Genomic DNA, 22,496 nt, shown 5'->3' on the forward strand with positions numbered 1-22,496 from the left:
GGAAAGTCAGTATTCATAAGGTAGCCTTGATATTCATGGTAGCAAAATGAGCATCATCATAGCAAAAAACCCTGTCCTGTCCTTAGGTTGCTGATAGCCCCCAAGCAGGCGAGTCAACAGTGGTGCTGGAGGATGAATGGAAAGGTGGTACTGGGAATCTGTGGGCTTTAGTGTTCCACAGGCGCTGCCCAGAAAGCCAAGTTTTAAATCCCATGTTGCATTTTAGTTCCTGATCTGGACAAGGTAGCTCTGTGTCTTCCCACATTTCAGAACAATTCCTGGCTGAAAACTACCTTATGCTTTTAGCTTGCAGATTCATTGGTGCCCCTGGAGATTAAGCCTGGCATTTCCTTAGCAACTGTTTCCGCTGTGCTGCACACCAAAGATAACAAGCACGTTCTTCAGGTACAGTATGGAGGGCCGGCCTCAGCTGGGTTGCACCAATCCCTTGATCCACACTGGTTTAGCTGGGGCTAGAGATGATAAGGAATCCCTCTGTTCAGTATACTCATGACCTCCCCACTCCCTTCACCTGTAACTAGCACAACATTCTATCAAGCTTCAAATTTACAGGCTCCCAGAGCCCATGGTATTTTCCCTAACCAGCATAATTGTGATCCTGGGCTACTTGATAAATTGTATCTGAAACAAAGAGTGAGCTGCATGTAAATTTCTTTCCACTTATATCTTTGGCTGCGTGCCTCAACAAGATAAAAGAAGAAGGAAATTATTCATAGAGAAGACTGCAAATTATCTAAGTGTCTTGTTCACAGCACAATAAAGAACTCAAAACTTTCTCAAACGTCATTAAACCAGCCAACAAACCAATAATGCTATGCACAGCACTGTTTTAAGCATAAAGGAAAATATTTCATAGATCTGTAATTTTATCCATGTGGGTATTCCCTTCCCCAATGCATAGCAGAACTTCTCTGCAAACGTGGAGGTCTTAGATATCTCTTATAACGTTGTTGTGGCAAAGAAATTAACTTCCCACTGACCAGCCTGATGAGAAGCCTCAATGGGAGACATCACAAAACAACTGAATTTTTTACAGGATAGCAGGGAAGATAAGACTTGCATAAATGAAACAATCACAAAGTCTTTTAGGCAGAGAGGTGGTAGTAAGTCTGAGGCAAATAAGCTAATGTGTTATCTCCCTCTTTCTCTCCGGTATGGCTATTTGACATCCTAAACCTAAAGTCTTACCCAGGCTAGCCCTTTAGTCTGTGTACCCCAAGATCCTTCAGAGAGGGGGTAAGTAAAGGCCAAGACAAGAACACTGGACCCACAGAGTACTAGGGAAGGCTCCTGGCTCATATTGTCAACCAGCTTTGGAAGTCTGGGGCCAGTTCTACATCATCATTACTACCACCACCACCACCATCACCATCACCATCACCATTACTGCTACTGCTACCACTGCTACTAGCATTTACACAGCACTTGGAGGTTTGCAAAGTGCTTTGTGTCTTTTATCTCAGTTGATCCCCACAATAAGCCTGTGAGGTATATGCTTTTATCATCCTCATTTTGCAGATGAAGAAACAGAGGTTATGAGGTTAACGGACTTGCCCAGTCACATAGCTAGTAAATATGCAAAGCAAGATTTGAACTCATCTTCCTGACTCCCATTTCCAGCATATCCAATATGCCATCTAGCTGCTATAGGTTGTAGCAGCTGCCTTTCCTAGGCAGATTAAGGCTAGGCTACCTTGCCCAATGTAAGTGCATTAGCTTGTAATGTCAACAAGGGATGCTATTATTATGCTCCTGGGAACTGAATTATTTTGATGTTCTAGGCTCCTCCTAGGCCCGTCCAGCCCCCAGCCAGCAAGAAGAGGAAGCGAGTGAGTGATGACATCCCAGACTGTAAACTTCTGAAGCCCCTCCTAAGTGGCTCCATCCCTGTGGACCAGTTTGTTCAGACTTTGGAGAAGGTGAGAATCCAATTCACATTTACCTAGAATGAACAAAGGACCATTGTTGCACTTCTTTAGGCTCTCTCTCTTTTCATTGTTTTAAGAACTTTATGTTGGCAACTTTCCATCTATCTACATTCTCTCCTGGTGATTGTTCCTTAACTTCTACTTAGGATGTTGATTTTCAAAAGTTCTCTAGGCCCATCTATAACCTCCGGATCTTTAAAACTGTTAAATGTAGGATCAGTTTTTGATTTTTGAAATTTTTATCAATTTTTGAATTGATGTAAGATCAATGAGGGCAATAGGGAGGGGAAGTTGAAAGAGAGAGAATATAAAGAAATGCATTTATCAACATACACAGGGTAGTGGTGGCACAAGAAAGGTATTTTGGTCTGGGAAGTTACAGTGATGGTGAAGAAGGCCATAGGGATTGACAGAATTGATGTGATCATGGTTCCAGAGCTGGAGAGTGTGAAAAATAAGGATATGCCCATATTAGCAAAGCAGCCATCCAGAAGATGGCTGGGGAGTAGTAGAAAGTGAAGTATGACTGGAGCCTGCCTCAGGCTCACCTGGACCAGGTATGGTTCTCACCTGAACCTGGTAAAGTACTTATCCAGCAGAACAACAGGACCCTACGACAGACATTCTAGAAATCCTTCTTGTCTTCATTACTGTAAGAGACCCAGAGGGGTGAAGTGACTTGTCCAGGGTCACACAAAGTTGTAAGTGGCAGAATCAGGATTCACACCCAGGTCCTTTGACTTCTCATCCAACTCTTTACAATGTATTAGCATAGAGTAGTTGCCAAATCCCCTCAAATGAATGTGTTTTCTTTCTCTTTTTATCCATTTATCATCACATGGATTATATATTATTATCTATAGGTTTCTAATGAAACCCATGGGTGGGAAGACTCATACAGAGCAGTAGAGAATGTTGGGAGCCCCCCATGGTCTCCTCTGAACCTCCCCTTAAGACAGACTTCCTGAATCCAAGGTCTTTCACCCCCAATCACAAGGGGCGGCACTGCTTTCCTGAAGTCCAGTGGAGGACCAGTCCCCTCAGAATGGGTCTGTGGCCTCAGAGGGAATGGGTCCACACCTGTAGCTGGAGGACAAAAGAGCCGTTGGGCTGGAGTCCCAGACCCCTTGACTCCAGACACAAGTGCCTGCTTTGTTCACTTTAAACACACAGAGTCAGAAGTTTTCCTCTGTTGGGCCAGGCTGCTGGCAGGTCTTTTGTGGAATTTCACCAGTTTTTGAAGCCTCTTTCAAAGTACATTAACACTGGCTTGATTCTAAAGAGTAGACAGATGAAAGGGCAGTTTTGTAGAAAAATATGAAATTTGGGAGTTAGGAGACCTGGGTTCAGATCCTGGCTCCAACACTTTAGGATGTTTTCTCGAGTCAGAGGACTTGGGTTCAAATCTTGCCTCTGACCACAGACAGGGCTTCAGTCTTATCTCTATAAAAGAGGGAATTGGGCTAGATGTCTGACATCCCTTTGCTTCTGTAAAATGTCATGAGATGTGCCCTGACACTCAGAAGTGTTCTGAAACAAGCAAAGCTTATAAAGCATTATACAAATGAGTTGTTTTATCCAGGTAGCAAGAGGGGGTTCACTTACTAGATTGAAAGTTTGCATTAAGAAATACTAGAAATGCTGGTTTTTAAATCTTTCTCCTCATCAAAAGCAAAGTGGAAATAGCACCATTTTTATGATATCCAGTGGCCAACTCTTTTCCCCGTCCAGAAGACTCACCAGTCCCTTGTCTGCTTTGATCCTTGGCAGCACGGCTTCAGTGATGTGAAAGTGGAAGACACAGCCAAGGGACACATCGTCCTCCTCCAGGAGGCCGAGACCCTTATCCAGATTGAAGAAGATTCAACCCACATCATCTGTGACAACGATGAGATGCTCAGGGTTCGGCTTCGGGACCTCGTGCTCAAATTCCTACAGAAATTCTAAATGAAGAGGGTTCTGCCTTGGCAAGCCAACAACATGGCTTCCAACACAGGGAGAGCTGAGAAAGCAGGTGGTGGCCAGTCGTGGGGAATCTCTGGTCCCAGGCCACTTTCTTGTTTATGCCATGTGGCCCAGAAATCACAGGACAGCCTTCAGGTTATCCTTCTCCTTGGTTTTTAAGGAGGTCCTCTTTTATTCTCAGATCTGGACTTGGCTTGAGTACTGAGGAAAATGGATGTTCCTGAGAGAAATAGTCTGAGATTAATGCACAGAAATAGATCTCCCTGGATTTCTACCACTGCCTCAGGGAGACACCTTTGGTTAAATTCTAGACTTTTCTTTCCAGTTTGGGTCTCCAAGTATTCCAAGTATAATGCAACAGGTTGTTCATTGGTTGTAGTGACCAGTGGCAAAAAACGATTCTTAAAGACTTTGCTGGTTTGGTGGAAGGTAAGGTGTCTAGACCGACTTTTGTTTGTTTTCAAGGTTTTGTTTGGCTGGGAAAGGGCAGCTAGTCTGTTTGGCATTATTTTCTTGCTTCCTTCATTGCCTTCCTCAGAGAAATGTGAATCAAAAGACGGCTTTTCAAGAAAGTAGCAGAACGAACCACATCAATCTTTATCTTATTTTAAGAAACCTCCTTTTAAATAAAAAGTAGTTATTTTTACCAAAATAAACTGTGCTGTGTTGTACATGTTGTTGTTCTGTGGTTTCAGTTGTGTCCAGCTTTTTGTGACCTCCATTGAAGTTTTCTGGGCAAAGATAGTGGACTGGTTTGCCATTTCCTTTAGCTCATTTTTCAAATGAGGAAACTGAGGCAAGCAGGGTTAAGTGACTTGCACAGGGTCACACAGCTAGTAATTGTCTGAGGCCTGATTTGAACTCAATTCTCCCTGACCCCAGGCTCAGTGGCCTATCTGCTGCACTATCTAGCTGCCCATGTTGTCCTTATACATTTTGTATTCATTTACTCTATCTCAGTCCATTTCTGCAGTTTGGGAAGAGATATAAGGCTTTTGCAAAAGAAATGAGCCAGTAGCCATGCTTACAGCAATAAGCCTCTATTATATAGATGTCCCAATTCACACAGAAGAACCTAACATGAGATCCCCTGGTGCAGGGACAATACGGGAAGGATTCAACCAGGGCTGTGATGATTTGCAGACCATAAGCCATAGGGGACTGGGGAGAGAAGGCTAGGGAGGGAGGAGACAATGGTCTTGTGGAGACAATGCCCCTAGGCTTGGCACAGCCAGCTTTGCTAGCTGGTGCCTATATGAGACAGCTGGATTATGTCTCCAAATTAGGGCAGATTGCTGACACAGGTAAGGATCACACGCACACACACGCACACACACACAGTGTTTAGCACATAGTAAACACTTTAATGCTATTTCATTCATTCACAGGTTTTATGGGAAGGAAGGAGGTTCTTACTCAGGCAAATCTGATTTGTATAAGTCTTCCATCTCTGATGTCAGAGACATATACTAGATTTGGTAGTAAGCCCCCAGTTGTACCAGGTGCATAGAGCATAAACTCTTCCACTGTGCAGTATGGAAATTTCCAAAAAAGGGCAGAAGGCAAGTCCAGAGCAGGCGCAACTCCCACAATAGAGGCTAAGTCCAAAAAAAAGGGGGGGGGTGGAGCAGCTAGGTGGCACAGTGGATAGAGCATCGGCCCTGGAGTCAGGAGTACCTGAGTTCAAATCTGGCCTCAGACACTTAATACTGGCTGTGTGACCCTGGGCAAGTCACTTAACCCCAATTGCCTCACTTAAAAAAGGGGGGGGGGCGGGGACTATCCCAGTATCTAATAGAAAATGCCAAATTTTGTGATTTTAAATAGAGAGTGAAAGAAAAAACAATATAAAGTGTAATATTCCATTGTCTATATGTTAAGACACAACTCAGCTACATAAAAACTCAGCATACAGATTTAGTTCTACATATAATTGTACTTCTCTATGGCCTTAGAAATTCACTCATTTTTCTTTCCTTTTATAGCCCATTGGACATTAAAACAGAGCCAGGAACAGCCTTCTAGTAAAACTGTTAATGTGTTTTGTTTGTTTGTTTGTTTTATTTAATCACACTTCCCCATCCTGTATGTGGGAAGTTTCTTTTTTTTTTTTATTGTAAATTGTCATTTATTAGAAGCTGACACAAAATTTTAACCAACATTTGATTCTGGAAGACTTAGACATCCTTCCTATGTTATTTTCTCCAGTATAATTTCTTTTTTGTTTTAATCATAAAAGTATTTTATTATTTTCTAGTTACATGTAAGAGATAGTTCTCAACATTTGTTTTTATAAGATTTCTGGTTCCAAATTTTTCTTCCTCCCTACCTTCCCAAAACTATTAATGTTTTTGCAGCCACCAGATCATATTTTCCTCCTTGTTTCAATTTAATTTAATTCAACTAACATTTATTAAATACCTATGTACCAGGCATTTTACTAGGTTCTGGAACTAAATTCAAACAGTCCTTGCCCGCAAGAAGTTTACATTCTACTGGAGGGGAATAATAATGTATTTTATAAGCAAATACAAAAAAACCCACAAAGTACAGGTAACTCTGCTTTATCAAGACACATGCATTCCCAAAAAGCACAGCTCTGTGTAAGATGGCACAATAAAAACCACCAAACTTATGGGGAAAATGGAGTGTACAATGCTTAAAAACTGTCAGCAAGGGGCAGCTAGGTGGCACAGCGGATAGAGCACTGGCCCTGGATTCAGGAGGACCTGAGTTCAAATCTGGCCTCCGACACTTAACACTTACTAGCTGTGTGACTCTGGGCAAGTCACTTAACCCCAATTCCCTCACCAAAAAAAACAAAAAACTGTCAGCAACACATTAAAAAATAGGAATTTAATAAAAACAGTAGCACAGTTTTACACATGTTGAATGGTTAAGATATACATACATGGGGGCAGCTGGGTGGCACAGTAGATAAAGCACCAGCCCTGGATTCAGAAGGACCTGAGTTTAAATCCAGCCTCAGACACTTGACACTTACTGGCTGTGTGACCCTGGGCAAGTCACTTAATCCTCATTGCCCCACAAAAAAAAGAGAGAAAGAAAGAAAGAAATATTATAACTGTAGTAGCCAAGTCTGCAGCCTTAGGCTATACAGCAAATTGAAAAAGCTAAAACTCCAGGCAGGAAACTGTAATGGAAGAAGATGGGGTGAGATTGGGGCTCTGCTCACACCTTCTACTACACCAGAAAATAGGCAATAATTATGGCACTTTGCCTTGACAAGGACCTGAAGTTTGCTTGTGGAAGTGAGCACTGGAAGGTTTGGAGTTAGCATGAAATCCTGCCATTGGAGTTAGCATGAAATCGTGCCATTTGCTGCATTCTCACTTTCTTGTGGAAGAAATCACTCAGAAGCCAACTGGAAATTTGCAGGCTAAAAATGTTCCCTAATATATCATATATCCCTAATATACAATATATAGTATTGGAAGAAATTTGTGTTTTTGAAACACATTATTGCAGAATTGACTATATAACTGCAATGTTACTTGGAAGGTGGGAGGGCACAAAATGGTAACAATTAGAGGGAATGAGCCGAGCCTCAAACAGCTACAGATTCCCAGAGGTGGAGGTGAGAAAAGAGAACATTCTAGGGATGGAGAACAGCTGCACAAAGGCATGAAGGTGGGCCTCTGCATGTCACACACACAAGATGTCAGATACTGCAGTTTGACTGAAAGACAGATTTCTCTTTGTTTTTTGTTTTTTTGTTGTTTTTGTTTTAGTGAGGCAATTGGGGTTAAGTGACTTGCCCAGGGTCACACAGCTAGTAAGTGTTAAGTGTCTGAGGCCGGATTTGAACTCAGGTACTCCTGACTCCAGGGCCGGTGCTCTATCCACTGTGCCACCTAGCTGCCCCTGACAGATTTCTCTTTGACCAGCCACAGAAAACAAATATCCAGCAAGGCGCAGGAGAAAAGGTGGTTCAAATCAGGGACATCGAGGGAACAAAGGGACCAGAAGGAAAACCAGGAATGTTCTTTCCTCCCCACTGCCACATCCACTTGGCCACTATCGCTCAGCAAATTTTCCTCCATCGTAGTTTGCTCTATCCAAAAATATTATTTCTGGTGGCACCTACCAGCCTCCAGATCATTATCCCTCCTCAAGAAATTCAGGGCCTGGTTCAGTCTTCCTCCACCCCAATCCGTTATTGTTCATCCTTTGTGCTTGAAGAGGACCAATAACATCATGATATTGGGATCGAGGTACAGTTGGACCCATTCCAAGCACATGCCGCCAACATTTGTTATTTTCTTTTTTTATTTTGCAAAGTGAAGTGAAAGCTTAAAATTTCTTTAATTTGCATTTCTATAACTATTAGAGATTTGGAACATTTTTGTATATATTTATAGATGACCTGGCTTTCTTTGCTTGAAAAGTGCCTATTCATATCCTTAGGCCATTAATCAGTTGGGAAATGGCTCTTACTCTTACAAATTGGAATCAGGTCCTTATATCTCAGAAATGAGATCTTTATCAGAGGAACTTGCTGTAAAGATGTTTCCCAATTTATTGTTTCACTTCTAACATTACCTATATTGGTTTTGTTTTTCTTAAAAACTTTTTAATTGTATACAATCAATATTATCCATTTTCTGTAATCCTTTCTATCCCTTATTTGATTATGAACTTCTCCCCTATCCATAGATATAGGTAATTTCTTCCTTTTTCTTTGCTGTATTTATGGTGTGATCTTTTATACCTATATCACATAATTCATTTGGTGTGAGGTGTTGGTCTAAATTTATTCCATACTGCTGTCCAGTTTTTCCAACAATATTCTGTCAAATAAAAGTGAGGCCTTACCCCAGTAGTTGGGGAGCTCTTCTTGCTAAATCTTTTATTTGTACTCTTATTTTTTTTTTTTTTTAGGCAATGGGGGTTAAGTGACTTGCCCAGGGTCACACAGCTAGTAAGTGTCAAGTGTCTGAGGCCGGATTTGAACTCAGGTACTCCTGAATCCAGGGCCGGTGCTTTAACCACTGCACCATCTAGCTGCCCCCTTATTTGTACTCTTGATCCTCCCTCTTCCCTACTCCAGCAGATTGTCCCCCAAATCATCTACTCTCCCTCCTTACCTTCAGTCTTTCCCTCTATCTACTGGCTCCTTCCTAGATCTCTGCAAACCCAAGACTCCTCCTCTACCCTTTAGAAAAAGATATTCTGGACAGCTAGGTGGCGCAGTGGTTAAAGCACCGACCCTGGAGTTAGGAGGACCTGAGTTCAAATTTGGCCTCAGACACTTAACACTTACTAGCTGTGTGACCCTGGGCAAGTCACTTAACCCCAATTGCCTCACTAAAAAAAAAAAAAAAAAGATATTCATTTTATCCTACATCCCCTAAAGCCATCATCATCCTATATTTACTGTTCCTCTTTCCTGACCAAATACTTCGTGTACTTGTTTAAACTTTTCTTACTTCTTAACCCCTTGCAATCTGACTTCCTCCCTCATCAAACGAAATTTCTCCCTCCAAAGTTACCAGATGCCAAACAGTGACCCATTCTTGTGTTTCATTTTCCTTACCCTCCCAGCAGCATTTAACACTTACTAGATCGCTCTCTCCTCCTACATACATCTCTGAGTTTCTATAACGAATTTCTTAGTTTTCCTACCTGTCCGGCTGCTTCCCCTCATTCTCTTTTTCAGGATCATCATCCCTGTCCCAACCCTAACTGGGCGTCCCCCAAAGCTCTATTCTGAACTGTTGTCTCTCTACATACTTTGTGATTTCATATTCTCGGATGAATTTGACTCTCTTCTCTATGTGGATCATTTGTAGATCTATATAGTTGGCCCTAGGCTCTCCTGTGTTCCAGACCTCCCTCATCAATGGCCTGTTTGAGAACTGCCTATACTAATCTTAAAATAATGGACAAGTCATTTAACTTCTTTGGACCTATTTCCTGATCTGGAAAATGAGTTCTAATATTTGTACTCTCTACTTCACATTCCATAAGTTGTAAAGCTTTATGTAAATATGAACTTGGATTGGGGAGGCAGTAAAGAGGAAAGGACACCCCTGTTTAGTTGCTTAATTTCCAATTATATTTACTGGTGGTTTTTTTGTTGTTGTTGTTGTTCAATTGCATCCAAATCTTCATGATCCCATTTGGGATTTTCTTTTGCATAGATACTTGAGTGGTTTGCCATTTCCTTCTCCAGTTCATTTGACAGGTAAGGAAACTGAGGCAAATAGGGTTAAGTGACTTGCCCAGGGTCACCCAGCTATTAAGTGTCTGAGACCATATTTGAACTCACGAAGATGAGTCTTCCTGACTCCAGGCCCAGCACTTTATTCACTGTGCCACCTAACTTCCTACAGATAGATACACTATAGGCGTCTATGATTCAATATATCTAAAACACAACTAATTGCCTTTCCCTCAAAACCCACCTCTCTTCCTAACTTCCCTATTTCTGCCAATGTCACCATCCAGTCACTTAGGTTCGAAACTTGAGATTCATCCTTGACTTCCCTGACCTTCAGCTTCTATCTCCAATCAGCTACAGAGTCCAGTTATCTTTTCTCACACAGGCCCCACCCTAGTTCAAGCCCTCCTCAGTCTCACCTAGAATAGTGAAAGAGCCTCCAAATTCTGCTCCCTTCGATCTTTCACCTCTTCACCCCGCCCTCTACCCTGCTGCCAAATGCTCCCTTTACACACCCTATAATACCACCAAACTGGCTCACTTGCTATTCCCCATACATCTACTATCTTGGCACCCTTCCTTCCTCAGGCTGTCTGTCTCCCAAGCCTGAAATATATGCTCTCCTCACCTCACCTCCTCACCTCTTCACCTCCAAGAATCCTTAACTTCCTTCAAAGCTCTGCTCAAGTGGCACCTCCTATAGAAGTCATATCCTGATCCCCAGGTACCAGTGCCTTTCTTCCCCATATTACTCTATATATTTTCTATTCACCTTTCTATGAGCTTGTTGTCCCCCAAACCCCTAGTGGAATGGAAACTTGAAAGCAATAACTTGCTTTTGCTTTGATTTCCCCAGGGCCTAACACAGTGTCTAGAACATAGTAACTTAATAAATGCTCATTGAGGGGCAGCTAGGTGGCACAGTAGATGGAACACCGGCCCTGGATTCAGGGGGACCTGAGTTCAAATCCAGCCTCAGACACTTGACACTTACTAGCTGTGTGACCCTGGGCAAGTCACTTAACCCCAATTGCCTCACCAAAAAAATTAATAAATAAAATAAATGCTTGTTGATTATTTGAAAGTTTCTATACCTGAACTGTATCTGTATGAGAACTCAGGTCTTCAGAATGAAATTCTGCAGAAATATTCATCCTTAAGACAGGAGCCTCCCTCTCCCTACCATAGTAAATATCTCATACTTATGTAAAGCTTTATAGATTACAAAATATGAAGTAGTGCATCTCTATGTGTGTGTGTGTGTGTGTGTGTAGGAAAAATATTTTTGAAATTTATTTATTTGTATGTTTGTTTATTTTTGGTGAGGCAATTGGGGTTAAGTGGCACAGCTAGTAAGTGTTAAGTGTCTGAGGTTGGATTTGAACTCAGGTCCTCCTGACTCCAGGACTGGTATTCTATCCACTGTGCCACCTAGCTGCCCCTAAATTTTTTTTTTAATTTTTTTTAGTGAGGCAATTGGGGTTAAGTGACTTGCCCAGGGTCACACAACTAGTAAGTGTTAAGTGTCTGAGGCTGGATTTGAACTCAAGTACTCCTGACTCCAGGGCCGGTGCTCTATCCACTGTGCCACCTAGCTACCCCCCCCCAATTTATTTTTAACATTTTTTTCTTTTTAAATTTTGAATTCCAGACTCTCTCCCTCCCACCTTACCCCTCCAATGAGAAAGCAAACATTATATCAATTATACATGTGAAGTCATGCAAAATGTTTCATATTAGCCATATTGCAACCAAAAAAAACATGAGAAAAATATATTTCAATTTGCACTCAGTTCATCAGTTCTCTCTCTGGAGGTTAGACATCATTTTTTCATTATGAGTCTTTTGGAATTGTCTTGATCATTGAATTGATCAGAGTTGTCGAGTCTTTCACAGTTGATCGTCATTACAACATTGCTGTTACTATGCACAATGATCTCACAGTTCTTCTCACTTCACTTTGCATCAGTTTATACAAAGTCTTGCCGTGTTTTTCTGAAACTACCCCCCCCCGTCGTCATTTCCCACAGCACAGTAGTACAGTCATATGCCACAACCTGTTCTATAGAACTGTGCATACCCTTTGATCCAACAATACCACTGTTTATATCCCAAAGACATCCCACAAAAGAGAAAAAGACCTATTTGTACAAAAATATTTATAGCAGCTCTTTTTGTAGTGGCTAAGAATTGGAAATCAAAGGAATGTCCATCAATTAAGGAATGGCTAAACAAGCTGTGGTATATGATGGTGATGCAATATTATTGTGCTATAAGAAATGACAAGCAGGATGAATTCAGAAAGGCCTGGAAAGACATATGGGGGCAGCTAGGTGGCGCAGTAGATGGAGCACTGGCCCTGGAGTCAGGAGGACGGGAATTCAAATCCAGCCTCAGACATTTAACACTTACTAGCTGTGTGACCCTGGGCAAGTCACTTAACCCCAATTGCCTCACAAAAAAAAAAAAAAAAAGACTTATATGAACTGATACATAGTGAAGTGAGCAGAACCAAGGAACCAAGAGAACATTGTGCACATAGACAGCAATATTGTTCCATGAGGACCTGTGAATGACCTGACTTTTCTCAGCAATGCAATGATCTAAGACAATCCCAAAGGACTAAGGATAAAGCATACCATCCACCTCCAAAGAAAGAGCTGATGTTGATTGAACACAGGCTGAAGCATGCTATTTTTCACTTTTTTTCATTTTTTCTTTAATTCAAGTTTTCTTGTACAACATGACTAATATGGTAATGTTTTACATAATTGCACATGTATAACCCATATCTGATTGCTTACTGCCTCAAGGAGGTGGTGGGAGAGGGAGGGAAGGAGGGATAGAATTTAGAACTCAAAACTATAAATAAAAATGTTTATTATTTTAAAATAAAAAAATAAAGTTGTTTGGAGAGGAATGATGGAAGCTTGGTCCCGGCCTGTATGCCCCCCATCTTATCCCCACCTCGTATAAGAAATGGCAAAATCTGAACTAGAGTTAAGGTCTCCAGAAGACCTGTCAATGAATCTTAGTGTCACAGCACTGGAATTTTCTCAGAGATGGCCCCCAGAGGACACCTATTATAATCCTTAACCCAAATCATGAATTCTATTTGGATTATCCCTAACAAGTGGTCATCCGACCTCAGCCGAAAGACTTTCCACTATTCTAGAAGTCACTGTCTGCTAAAGGGAGTCCATCCCATTTTTGGACTACTATGTTAGGAAATTGTTTTCTCCTTTTCAAGTAAAATCTGCTTCCCTCCAGCATCTAGTCATAGCTCCCTGTTTCTGTCTCCATTGTTCCTCCATCCCCCTAAGTGATCTCAAGCCTTCAGGAAAATCATCACAAAAAGATCAGCGGCCAGTGGTGTATTATATTTGTAATAGCTCAGTTTGCAGATGACTTAAAATAGATAAAAGAAGGAGGTATTGCTCAGCTTGGTAATTGTCTCCCTCTTCTTCACTCAGAAAAATATAATAATAAGATTATTCTTAGCCTGAGTGTTATTGTGATTCAAAAACCTTTCAAGGTGGAGGAGGGAAGAATAAAACCTGGATCTGGGGTTTATTTGAATGGAAAAACAGCACTGGATTCATTCTTCAATAAATGTTTGGGGTTTTTTTAATCATTACAGTATGGGGGAGTTATCAAGATGAGCAGTACAAGTTCCTGCCCTCATCTTTATATAGATAAAATATACATTTAAATATGGTCAATGTATAAGAGGCAAAAAGGGATGAGAGATCACTCTCAACATGGGAACCAAGGAAGATTTCAAGGATATAATGTGGCACTTGAACTGAAAGTTGCATGTGAACTGATTGGATATCCAGAGAGAGAAGGGCATTCCAATCCCAGGGAGCAAATGTTTTCAGGTGGGAACAATCAAGGCAGTGGATTGGTGAACTGAATTCTTGATCATCCCAAGTCCAAGGAAAAGCACATCAATTTTGTATTCACTCAGCATCCTACCAGTTAGACTCCCTCCCTGTCACTACCCTTGAGTCAGCTACCTAGGTTTGGCTATTTGTCCTTAAGAATCATCCAATCTGGGGCAGCTAGATGGCGCAGTGGATAGAGCACCGGCCCTGGAGTCAGGAGGACCTGAGTTCAAATCAGGCCTCAGAGACTTAACACTTACTAGCTGTGTCACCCTGGGCAAGTCACTTAACCCTAATTGCCTCACTAAAAACCAAAACAAAACAAACCAAAAAAAGAATCATCCAATCTAACAAAGTTTGAATTTAATGATCAGTATAGTGCATCGATGTCGATACTTGTGTAGACCTGTGTGTATTCGTGATTAGAAACAGTTTATGGCAAAATACTTAACATCTACTAATTAACACATTCCAAGACTATATTGTGAGGAATGATGTCAGTGTTCCTTCTGGTACAGTATTAATTTCTTACAGACCTGGCCTGTAGTCTGTATCCATGAATATCTAAGACGTAGGGAAAGACATGGTGGAGAAGCCTCTTCAAATTCATAATCTGTATAAAGAAAAAATTTTCATATCAAGCCCCACAGATTCCTTATTAGGAGAAAGGTAAATGTCTGGATCAATGGTTATTTTACAGGCTGTCCTAGCAACATTATGCGATGATCACGTGTGATATACTTAGCTCTTCTCAGTAATACAATGATCCAAGACATTTCCAAAGAACTCATGATGGAAAATGATCTCCACATCCAGAAAAAAGAACTGTGGAGGGGCAGCTAGATGGCACAGTGGTTAAAGCACCGGCCCTGGAATCAGGAGTACCTGAGTTCAAATCCGGCCTCAGACACTTGACACTTACTAGCCGTGTGACCCTGGGCAAGTCACTTAAACCCCATTGCCTGCAAAAAAAAAAAAGAAAAAAGAACTGTGGAATCTGAATGAAGATCTAACCATATTATTTCTACTTTTTTTGGTTTGGGGTTTTTTCTTTTCTGAGGTTTTCCCTTTTGTTCTGATTCTTTCACATTTCATGACTAATACGGAAATATGTTTCATGTGATTATACACATACAACCTACATCAAATTGCTTTCTGTCTTGGAGAGGGGGAGGGAAGGGAGGGAGAGAAAAAAATTTGGAACTCAAAATCTTATAAAAACAAATGTTTGGGGCAGCTAGGTGGCGCAGTGGATAGAGCACCAGCCCTGGAGTCAGGAGGACCTGAGTTCAAATCCGGCCTCAGACACTTAACACTTACTAGCTGTGTGACCCTGGGCAAGTCCCTTAACCCCAATTGCCTCACAAAAAAAACAATGTTTAAAACTATCTTTACATATAACTGGAAAAAAATAAAATATTATTAAAATTGGAGAGAAAAAAAAAGAATCATCCAATCTGAGTCTCAATCATTGTCACAGAATCTCAAAATTGGAAGGCACCAGAGACCATGCATTCCAACCCATACCTAAACGAGACTTGCTACCACAACATCCTCGGGTATATATCTAGCTTTTGCCTAGAAGACCTCTAGTTATGGGCAACCTTCCTAACAAATTAATTTAACTTGGGGATCCCTCTATTAGGTAGATGTTCTCACACTCACACATACACACACACACACACACACACACACACACACACACACACACACACACACTCCCCAAACTAAAATTTGCTGCTTTTCAACTTCCACCCATTAGTGCTACCTCCTGGGGTCAAGTAGAACAGATGTGTTCCCTTCTTCAAATATTTAATGACAACTCTCATCTTGTCTCCCTTAAGTCCTCTCTAGGCTTAACGTTACTTTGAGAATCAGATAATGCACATGCAGTGCTTATTATACTGCTGCTATTATTATTCCTGCTCTATTGAAGGGATGGTCTGCAGTATCTGGCTGAAGCCTTACGGGAGGCTGCCTGAGGATCTGTTTCTTCTTAAGGTCAGAAGGAAGGCACAGGGTGAGGCTCCCTTAGATCTTAAAGGGACTGGAGCAGGGGAAGTTTTGATATCATAAAATATTTGAAATCTTCTAATAAAATGGCAGGGAATGTTACCAGTCCGAAAACAGTTTGGGGAGGAGGGGAATGCACTGCTTCCTCCTTCCTGAACCCTGATTTACCTGGCTTTCTAACTTTCTTTGTTGAAGTGAGGACCTGAGGGAGGTGGTGTCTGATACTCAGCGCACTGCCACTGAGTTCTGTTCTCCAAGGACCGGCACTTGGGGGCACCAGAGAGCAGCACCCTGGGCATGGCCCCAAAACAGCCTGACTTCCTTTGTTTTCCAAGAGCATTCCCTTTGGGGCCCTGGAGCCCAAGAGACATCAAAAAAAAAAATCAGACTTTGCTGCAGGACTGAGGGAGGAACTCCAGGCTTAGCTCTGCGTGTGAATATCTCAGCTAGAAGTAGGCGATATTGTTAAAATGGAACTGCCCAGGTTCGTTCCCTGGGCCTGGAGGCGGGACCAAGTTGGCCTTCAATTCAAACTGGCCCAACTGGGTGTGCTTTCCCCTGGGCTTACCTTGTCATCTCCCACTTCCTTGCCTTTTCATGGGCTGTTGCTCCTTTCCTTTTGGAATCTAAAAGCCACCTTTCCCATGAGGCCTTTCCTGGTCCTCCCCAGTTATCAGTGCTTCTCCCCAAAAGCCAGTTACTTAGTATGTGCATTCCATTTCCTGGTTTGTTGCAAAGCCTTATCTCCCAAGTAGAAAGTAAACTCTGAATGGGCTGGCAGATTTGTTTTTTTTCTGTGAAACCCCAGCATAAAGAATCATTCCTTTAATTGAAATTAAGGACAAGGCGTGTTTCATCTTTGGCCTTTGTATCCCTAGTGCCTGATAAAGTTGGCTTTTAATAAATGCTCATATAACTGAATTGAGCTGCTGCTTCCCTAGACCCCAAAATGATTTTATCTCATCCTTTCACAACAACCCTGGGACTTACCCAAGACATGGCCACTGTGTCCAGACAGGGCCTTGAGAATCATCTGACCCAACCTTTCATTTATTAGATTAGTAAATCCTCTTCACTAACTAAGCTCTGACCCCAACTCTGTTAACACAACCAGTGGCCCAAGTATCAAAATCGTTATTTGCATTTGGCAAGAGCTAAGTGAAATGCAGAGGCCACACCAGATCTGACCCTGACACGGGGGCTTCTTCACCAGGCTTGTGATGATCTCTGCCTCATTTAGAGTTTTCTAGCCCACTACATAGATTAATATCACTGGTGTGAGTCCCTCCTAATTCTCAGTTCTTAATTGCATCACTCCCCTTCTCCAAAACCCTCAAAGGCTCCCCACTACTGACCAAATAAAGATGAGAGATGAGCGTGATGAGCTTGGTATTTGATGCTTTCTACAGTCTGGCTCAATTTGCCTTTCCAACCTCATCTCATTTTCCCTTTCACTTTCCCTATGCCTCAACCAAACTAACCACCATTCTTCCAATGTGTCCTTCCATTTTTCAGCCTTTTCTGATACCGTTCTCTGTGCTTGGAATCCTGAGAACTCACTACCTGACAAGACAGCCTGTTACATTGGAAACACTTTTTCTATTTTGACCTGCAATCTACCTCACTCTTCTGCCCATTGGTTTTAGTTCTGTACTCTGAGGTCAAGAAAAATCCCTCTGCCATATGAGTACCCTTCAAATATTTGAAGGTGGCTACTATAAGACGTCATGAAATCATAATTTAGGGCTAAAAAAGGACCTTTCAAAGGCAGTGTGGCCCAGCGTATAGAATGTTGGCCTGGGAGTCAAGAAGACAAATTCAAATCCAGGCTCTAATGCTTACTAACTGAACTTAGTCTGAGTCAGTTTCCTCATCTATAAAATGGGGATAATACCACCTCTGGTACCTACCTCACTCTAGCTCTGTTTGTGAGATTCAACTGGAATAATGGATAATAAAGCCCTTTGTGATGCTTAAAGACATAAATGCCAGGTGGTGTCTCCTACCTGCTCTAAACCGTTCTCAGAAAACTTGTTTTCTATCCCATTTACTTCCTTGTTCATTCTTTCACTGACTCTGAAAACTAAGGTTTAACTAATGCATGGACTAGCAGGATTGCTTTCTCATCCATGCTAGAGATATCCCAAATATGTCTCATCATCCACCCAGAGAGATAGGAAGCAGTGCCTACCAGGCACGTCAAACCACCATATGAACTTCTCCCCTCGGACGCTGAGACAGTGCCAGACCCTGAACTCAGGAACCTTGGAAACAGCATCATCCCCCATTCCAGCCCCTACAGCTATCACTGAAGGGAGATATCGATGTGGGGATGAGCCCCACCCTATCACTACCAGCAGCAACTGCTGGACAAATGCCAGGAGTGGGCAGAGGAGCACTGCAACCGCATAAGTGATAGCACCACCACTGATCACTGATCTTGCTCCCAGCCCCATTCATCAGAGGAAGCAGTGCCTGTGGAAAAGGGGCCACCCCTAACTACCATGCACAAGGCAGGCAAGGCACCCTAAGAGAGACAGGAGGCAGCTTGGGCCAAGCCAAACCACACCCCTACTTCTTCACTACCAACTCCCCATAGACCCCAATGGAGACATCCACAGACCCAAAACCCAAGAGCCTTGGGAATAGCAATGCTTCCGGAACAGCCATCATCGGAGCTGCAGCCCATCAGCCGTTCCTGCAGGTGCTACAACCAAGCTCATGAAGATCCAGGAAAGAAAAGTTATTGCCCCTGAAGTCCTAAATGGCCCAACATCAAAAACCAATATAGTTTTATCAATGGAAAAGACATTAAAGAAGAGACAGCCCCATCTGCTTTGTGGCCATGCCCTAAGGACTACGGAATACCTCCATATAAATTGCCGCTGAAACCTTCCATGTATGTCATCACCATTACAATATGAGACCTGGGATTGCCCTGTTTCTGTTTGTATCTCCAGTGCTTAGAACAGTGTTTCTGCACTTAATAAATGGATCATTGGGGCAGCCAGGTGGCGCAGTGGATAGAGCACCGGCCCTGGAATCAGGAGTACCTGAGTTCAAATTTGGCCTCAGACACTTAACACTTACTAGCTGTGTGACCCTGGGCAAGTCACCTGACCCCAATTGCCTCACTAAAAAAAAATAAATAAATAAAATAAATGGATCATTCATTCATTCATTCATTCATTCATTCATGAGGTTTCCCCTTCCAGATACAATTTTGTTGATAGAAAGGGGCAGAAATAGGGACAATTTTGAAACACTAAAGAGGGGGGGAAAGCAGCCTTATAGAGATATAATCATAGTAAGGGCAGCCCTCTGTGTCCTGTTTCTCTGCATCTGATTTGCCTTTGTCTGACATGAGAACTGAAAGGTGATGTTGGGAAGCCCTGATCCCTAGAACTAGTTGAGTAACTATGCCTACATTGCCCAGTTATGATATAGATGGCAGGAAAGTGAATTCTGATTTATTTCTGTGAGACAAGTATCATTTCACTATAGAAACAACTCTGCTTTGTACTAGCTGAGGAGCACTCAGATCTCAGAAGAAAATGAGTTGTAATGTGGCCACTTTGGGGTCTCTCTGACCTGAGTGAGAGTGAAGTAGCCCAATCCAGTGGAGATGAGGATGCCCTACACAGAAAAGGCGTTTTCTTGATTGCCTATTTATCTTATGGTCATCTATGAACCCTTGCCTTTTTTACTTCTGTGAAATCAGGCTTTCCCACATCCTGCCAACTATTTTCTAGAAACCTACAATTCTTATCATATCATCTTGCAACTGACCCTACTGAAATTCATCATGTTTTTTAGATGGACCTGACCCAGTAAACAGATGCCCAGGTAGATATCTGGTCAATAATCAAGAGCCTACTATATGAAGGTGACTTCCCTTCATTACACAAAAGTAGGAATGGGTGTCTTTTCTTTTTTTTGGGGGGGGGGGCAGGGCAATGAGGGTTAAGTGACTTGCCCAGGGTCATACAGCCAGTAAGTGTCATGTCTAAGGCTGGATTTGAACTCAGGTCCTCCTGATTCCAGGGCCAGTGCTTTACCCACTGCACCACCTAGCTGCCCCATGGATGTCTATTTTTTAAATTATCCTTTTCCCACTCAGCACAGCCATGTAAACTATACTGTGCCATTAGAAGCCCAAAGCATCCTGGCCTGTCAATGGTCTTATCTGGATCAATAAGGAAATAACAATCAATAGGAGGAGCAGCATTACAGCATGTCACATGAAGTGACGAAGATGGAGTAGCCAAGACCATGTTATCATGTGACTGAGCCAAAGACAGTCAAAACTGTTGACGTCCTCCAGATGAAAGGCAGAAAATGGATGATTCCCACCCTGGCCCCAGCCACGTAATACACAAAGTGTGGGTAATCAACAGTGGATTAGAAACCCTAATCCCAGGAGTGAAATTTGCCCCTCTAGGGATCCTCGGAGTCCTGTTCTAGCACCTCATCTTGGCCAGTGGTGATCCTGCCGTCCTGAAGGCTGGGGCTAGAGAACTTGTGCTCTGTCACACAAGGATAACCTCATTTCTTTTTTCCACAGAACTATCAGGCTGGTTGTTGCTGTTATTTAGTTGTCCAGTCCAGTCTTTGTGATCCTGTGGACCACAGCACACTCACGCTGTCCATGGTGTTTTCTTGTCAAAGATACAGGAGTGCTTTGCCATTTAGTTCTCCAGTGAATCGAGACAAAGATTACATGACTTGCCCAGGGTCACACAGCTAGTATAGGTCTGAATCCAGATTTGAACTCAGGTCTTTGTAATTCCAGGCCCAGCATTCTATCCCCTGAGGCTGGTAGATCAGCTCAATTGGATTTCAGCAAAACATTTGTCAGTCTCATGCAGCTAAGGTGGAGCAGTGAATAGAGTGCTGGGCCTGGAGTCATGAAGACAAGTTCAAATCTGTCCTCAGAAGCTAGCTGTGTAGCACTTAACCCACCTGACTCAGTTTCCTTGCCTGTAAAACAGGGATAACACTAGCACCCACCTCCCAGAGTTGTTGAGGATCAAATGAGATAATATTTGTAAAGTGCAGAGGGCCTGGCACACAGTAAGTACTTCATAAATGCTTATTCCCGGGGCAGCTAGGAGGCGCAGTGGATAGAGCACAGGCCTTGGAGTCAGGAGTACCTGAGTTCAAATCTGGCCTCAGACACTTAACACTTACTAGCTGTGTGACCCTGGGCAAGTCACTTAACCCCAATTGCCTCACGAAAAAAACAAATAAATAAATAAATAAATGTCATATAGTAGCACTTAATAAATGTTCTTGAGAATGACAATGCTACAAACAATGGTCTCAATGGTATCTGTCAGAATTGGGGTGTAGGGGGTATTCAGGGAGGACTAGCACCTTTGGTGTGGGGGTCACTTCCTCCACCTTTGGTGTCCATCTGGCACTCAACTCTAACCTCTGGCTCCAAGAAGCTGGAGCACGTGCAGCAGCCCCTCAGTGAAACCATTGGGATAGACAGGTAACTGACGGCCCGTGGGTGAGTCAGGGAGGTATCCGCTGCAACCATGTGACGACTAACTCTGGTGGAACGGGTAGATGAGGACAGTTTGTCCCAATGGCCATGAAGGCAGCTGAGGCATGTGCTACGGAGCACACAGAGCTTGGTAAGGCATGGAAAATGCTGTGGTCATCTACTGCATCCCCAGGCCAGGGACAGCCATCTTGACTTTTATCTTACCACTGGACCTCAATGACTCAGGAAGAGTAAGGCTGACAGTTGTGTGCTGTTGTGCCTCACTTAAATCCAATTTACGCACAAGTCAAGACGTCACCCCATGTGAGATGTGAGATGGCACAAGTGTATTCAAAAAATCCGGATCTGGGAATATATGGCTTTCATTATCTATGTTCCATTCCTCCCCAAGACACCGTCATTCCTGTGTCCTCCTCTGAGGGGAACCTTGGTTACCATTATTCTGGTACTGCCTTTCTGTATTCCTCCGAAAAGATCTATTTCTATTTTGATTTCGCCTGTAATTAGAATTAGAATTTCTTCTCCAAGTCCTACATTCTCTCAATTCATGCCCCTCCTTACGACAGTAACAACACACCTTAGTGTCCTTGTTCCGGTGTTCACATGGCTGACTAGGAATCGCCGGTGCCAGAATGTTCTGTTTAGGGTGATCTGGACCTTCCTCATTGGTCCGCTTCAAAAACGAAAATCATGTCAAATTTTGAATCTTTGCAACAGAATCTGTCACCGTGTTTCTCACTCACAGTTTGTACACTTGTGAGGTCTCTGTCAACGCATGTTTCTACCAGAGAACCCCAAGGATTTGCTCTTTTATCAAGTTTAAACTGACTTAGCCAAAGGCATAGCAGGCATTGGTTTTGACCAAGAAGTGAAAAAGAATGACCAACCTAAACCTAAGGGTTATACTTGCTGGAGGAAGGGTAGTGAGAAATGTGGAAGGTTTGCTTCCAATAGCCCCGTCTGGAGAATTACAGGAGCATATATTC

General features: G+C 42.6%; 1 protein-coding gene across 2 annotated transcripts in view; it reads left to right on the plus strand.

Moving 5' to 3' along the window:
• Positions 1-4,570, plus strand: part of INTS9 (integrator complex subunit 9) — a 121,515-nt gene extending 116,945 nt beyond the window's left edge. For both annotated transcript variants that reach the window (XM_043990176.1, XM_043990177.1), the window contains 3 exons: positions 307-405; positions 1,803-1,940; positions 3,720-4,570. In XM_043990176.1, the coding sequence (XP_043846111.1) occupies positions 307-405; positions 1,803-1,940; positions 3,720-3,896 (414 nt within the window). In that variant the 3' untranslated portion in view covers positions 3,897-4,570. The remainder of the gene's footprint in view (positions 1-306; positions 406-1,802; positions 1,941-3,719) is intronic.
• Positions 4,571-22,496: the final 17,926 nt, after the last annotated feature.

The sequence above is a fragment of the Dromiciops gliroides genome, chromosome 2, assembly GCF_019393635.1.
Source record: "Dromiciops gliroides isolate mDroGli1 chromosome 2, mDroGli1.pri, whole genome shotgun sequence".
Taxonomy (NCBI): Eukaryota; Metazoa; Chordata; class Mammalia; order Microbiotheria; family Microbiotheriidae; genus Dromiciops; species Dromiciops gliroides.